The sequence below is a fragment of the Telopea speciosissima genome, chromosome 9 (genome assembly GCF_018873765.1).
Source record: "Telopea speciosissima isolate NSW1024214 ecotype Mountain lineage chromosome 9, Tspe_v1, whole genome shotgun sequence".
NCBI lineage: Eukaryota > Viridiplantae > Streptophyta > Magnoliopsida > Proteales > Proteaceae > Telopea > Telopea speciosissima.
The window spans coordinates 45,862,363-45,866,921 of NC_057924.1; the positions used below are offsets into that span (position 1 = coordinate 45,862,363).

At 38.0% G+C, this 4,559-nt stretch overlaps 1 protein-coding gene across 1 annotated transcript; it reads right to left on the reverse strand.

The window, feature by feature from the left end:
- Positions 1–1,588: 1,588 nt before the first annotated feature.
- Positions 1,589–2,455, reverse strand: LOC122638956. The gene has a single exon (XM_043831806.1). The coding sequence runs from the start codon at positions 2,380–2,382 to the stop codon at positions 1,621–1,623; it is 762 nt and encodes a 253-aa protein (XP_043687741.1). The 5' UTR covers positions 2,383–2,455; the 3' UTR covers positions 1,589–1,620.
- Positions 2,456–4,559: the final 2,104 nt, after the last annotated feature.

Below are 4,559 nucleotides of genomic sequence, written 5' to 3' on the forward strand. Positions count from 1 at the left end.
AAACCCCTTCTCTAATAACAACTATAATAATAGTATTAATAAAATAAATAATAATAATAATAATATGGAAAAAGAAACCAACACATGGGATAGTGAAATGACCACTCTGCCCCTTCTCCCCTTGGATGCTCGTGCCCATACTCCCATTGACCCCGTGTTGGTGTAGGGACCACACAACCTGGTTGCAAACCCCTTCCCTAAGAATAATTATAATAATAGTATTAAAAAAAATAATTAATAATAATTATTATTACGATTATTATTACTATTATTATTACTATTATTATTATTACTATTATTATTAGAATTATTATTATTATTACAAAAATTCATCATATTGAAAATGTTTAAAATAGTCCCAAAATAATTTACTTCTTGGACAAGGAAAGTAGCAAATAAAGTATGTGAAATAATATGCATCAAAGGGTTAAACTTCACTGAAGCATGGAAGTAGTGGTAGGGATGTCACTTCCAGGCCTGGCCTGGCAGGCCCGATTGAGCCCGGCCTAGACCGGCCCTATTATTTAACGTGTCAGGTTTAAGCTCGACACATTTATAATCAGTCGTTCCTAGTGTGGGGTTTTAATTCTCCGAACGCCCGATCGGATCGACTGATTATAAGCCTGACCTAGCCTACTCGGTTAAAGCCCGACCTAGCCCGCCTAGTTCTCCTATTATCTACTTTTAATTTCACTGTTTACTGCCATTTTTTGTTTTCTGTTGTCAGCGAAATCTAAAGAAAGCAAAGTTGTTTCCCTTCGTTATAGCTGTTTTTCCCTCTATTTTTGTTTCATTTAACCATTCTTTGTCTTTCTCTCCCATTTTTTCCCCTTGTCTCTCTTAGTGTGTGGCTGTTCCTGGCAATTTTTAGGTCGGTTGTCCTCTGTGTTCACCCATTTTTCACAAATCTAAAAGATTATCAACGGTGAGCGGTGAGGGCATATTGGGGAGTCCGTTTAAAACCCATGAGTACTGCAAAATTGGAATTTATGAGAAACCATTTTATATTTTTCCCTCCAACCCATTTTAGAGATCAATTTTAGGACTGCACCATATAGAACATGTTTAAAGAGTCTAGAGTGCCAATAGCCCGATTAAGGCCCGATTCTAATAGCCTGATTATAGACTGAGACCGTCTAGGACTGGCCCGATTAGCTAAACCGACAGTCACAATGCAGGGCTTGAACTTGGTTAACCTGGGTTAGGCCCGATCGAGCCTGACCAGTTGAAACCCCTAAGTAGTGGTAAAAATAGTGGTAAAAAGAAATTAAATATTAGAAACTTAGAATTTAATATCTGATAAATTAAAGAATCATGATTAGACCATTAATCAAGATGATTGCTTAAGCTAATCAAAGATTTGATATTTCTCCATAACTGCTAATCCATGAAATTCTCATTTTTAAAATAGAAAACTCATCAAAGAGAATTAACATCTAAGGATAATCTAGAGAAAAGAAACTATGGATTACGATTATTTACACTCTTAAGCAAAAGGAGACAAGAGATTAAGGGGAAATTAAGGACAAATCAAGGATGACAACAGGAACATGACAGAGGAGACATAGCAAATATGGATCCATTTCCATTTTTTTCCACTGGAAGCTTCATTTTGTCTAATTAATTGTCTCCAACCAACACAAGCCTCCTAGTTTCCTGAAGTCTCATCTGCCTATTAAACCTGATGAACTCCTCAACTCTTCTGTTTAGCTCTTCATCAGACATGGCCCATAATTCCTTCTCTTCAGAACTCTGCTCATGCCCTTCTGTTACCGACCTGCTTAAGCTCTTCTTGTTCTCATTACCAGTAACAGAGATCCATTCCTCCGATTTGCTTCGCCGAATTTCCTTTGTTTCACAACCATCATCTTCAACATGGGTTTCCTGTTCTCTCCTTGTTTCAGCTTTATTATCTTCTAAACTTTCAAAATTGCCACTCTTGTAAGAGACATCTTCTGGCATACTTTCAGGTAATTTTTTACTCTCGGTATCAATAACCAGTGACTTTTCCGGCTGCGGCGGCGGCGGCGGCGGCAGCTCCTTGATGAATGATGTTGCAGTAGTTGGCTTGCTATTTGATGAAACATTAATCCTTGCTCTGTTGTTCATCAAGTACTCCTCGTAAGTATCATCTTTGTGTTTGGAAGAAGAGAAGGCACCGGAATCAGTGGCAATGATAAGAATCAGAGCGTTGGAAAGGAAGAACCAGAATTTGGTGTTGTGGAAGAGTTTAGAAGGAGAAGGATGGAAATGGAGCATAGAGAAACAGAAGAAGATGAAGAAGAGAAAGGCTGAGATAGAGAATCTATTTGACTTGCTATGAGGTTTCTCTATGGGGTTTGCTTTAATGGGCTTCTTTAGATTTAGCAGAGATTTCTCCATTTTTATCAGAGATTGTGGAGAAGAAGGTTGAGTGGTGGTGGTGGTGGGAGAGGCTTACAGAGCTTTTGAGCCTCAGAGAGACTTTTGGGTTCGAAAGAGCAGTTGGTGGGAGGTGGAAGGGGAGTGGGGGTTGGGGTGGGGTTTTATAGTGTGGGTTTAACAGAAAAGGACAGGAGGTCTGGCAAATAATTGAACCCTTGGTCTGGAAATAACACATTGGTTAATCTAATAAAATTACTAGAAGAGTCTTCTTTTGGATCTCCTTGACCAATCAGATGGTGACACTGGCACTCATCTTTGTAAGGGTATTTTGGTCTTACTGAAAATATCTTAGGATATATTTTTTATAATTATATACTCAATTTAAACTCAGAAGGGTTTTAATGACATGTGTCCCACATGTGTGGCGGTTAGGCCCCACCATCCAATTGGCTTTCCTCTAATCTTGAGTCTTGAGTCCTCACTAAGGTAATTAAAATGATCTACATAATAGTTATTCGAGAAATGACGCAGAAGGAAACTGTGGAGGTTAGATCTTGTTGTAACGCTGACAAACCTTAAATCCATAAGTAGAGAGAATGGGAAAACTTCTTCAATTCAAAATATAAGCTCTTTATAAAGGAAAATTCGAAGCCCATAAAAGAGAGACATGCTTACTGAAGAAAACAAAAATTCGAATTTCAAAATTCAAAATTTTTGTGGGCTTTTACGCCTTCGAAATGCACAAAAACAGCCAAAAAAAAATATACTACGCGCCAAAGGCGCTGATTCTTAAAGAACTTGACGAGATCTTCGATTTGATATATAATTCACCCTATATTGCTTAATACTTTCGATTAGTCTAAGTGGACTTCTACTGATCCAACCGATTGAAGAACTCATTCGATATCTCCGTTACATCAAAAGCTTCATGGTTAATTTGGTTTGAGTTTATCAGATTTGTGGTTCTTGTCATTTGATGTCACTTACAGAACCCGGTTAGCTTTCATGATTTCGGTACGCCTAGATATCAATTTCTAACTATACCTTAAGTTTTCTTTTCGTCCAACCATTGATCATTCAAATCAAAACAAGCTTATAACTCCAACATTTCATGTGGTCAAATAATAACAGGAGGGTCTAGTTTTGATCCTTAACAGTTATTGCCATTCAAAGTACGGGTGCAAGTTCGGCCCTGTCGGCCCGAATTTGCCCTGGCCTGCCTTGAGTTCGAACAGGGTCTGGGCTGAGATACCTGACCTTGAGGGCAGATTAAGACTAGAAATTTCTGGCCCTGAGTCGGGGTTGGGTCAGGTCAAGGTTGAGGGCTCGGTCTAAGGCCGGCCCAGTCCAGCTCAACCTGACCCTGTTTTAAGTTATATTATAAAATATATATTGATATACTATATATATTATAAACTTTAAATGTCACACATATTTTGTTATATAATATATGAAGATAATAAGCGATAGTATATTTTATTATAGTGTTATTTATGTAAAATTGATAATTTTCTTTCCGACCCAGCCCAACTCAGTCCAATCAACGTATCTCTCCCTTTCTCCATTCCATGATCAGGGCCAAAAAGGGTCAGCCCCGCCTGACCCTGAGGGTGGATTAGGGTTGGATTTTCTAGGCTCTGAGTCAGGATTGGATCGGGCCCAGACCCAGTTAAAGGGACTTAGGGTTGGCTATGGTTTTAAAAAGCAGGGCCCAACTCAACCCTGTTGCAGCGCTAATTCAAACTGTCAAATAATCAAATATATTCAAATTTCTAAGTATACAAATAACTTCTTAAACATACAATTAATTGAATATATACTTCTAAGCATAAAATAATCAAACATCAATTCTTAAACATATAAACACTCCAAAAGTTTATATTCTTTATTATACTACCGGTTCTATAGACCCATTGGAAAACTCGTCCTAGAACCATCCCATCTCATTTAATAATCCAATCCCTACAACCGTCCCATTTAATAAAACCGTCCCATTTAATAATGGGATGGGTTGATTTCAGGCAGTTCCCGGTTGAAGACCCAAATTGGAACCCTTCGTCTGAGGGTCCTTACAAAAGTTGTTAAATTTTTAAGAGGATAGAGAGGTAGATCATAGATGAAAGAGACTTAAGAAAGGTTTTCAATTCCTTCACATCGTCCATGTTTAATAAGAAGAGTAGCTTTGGCTGATCTCT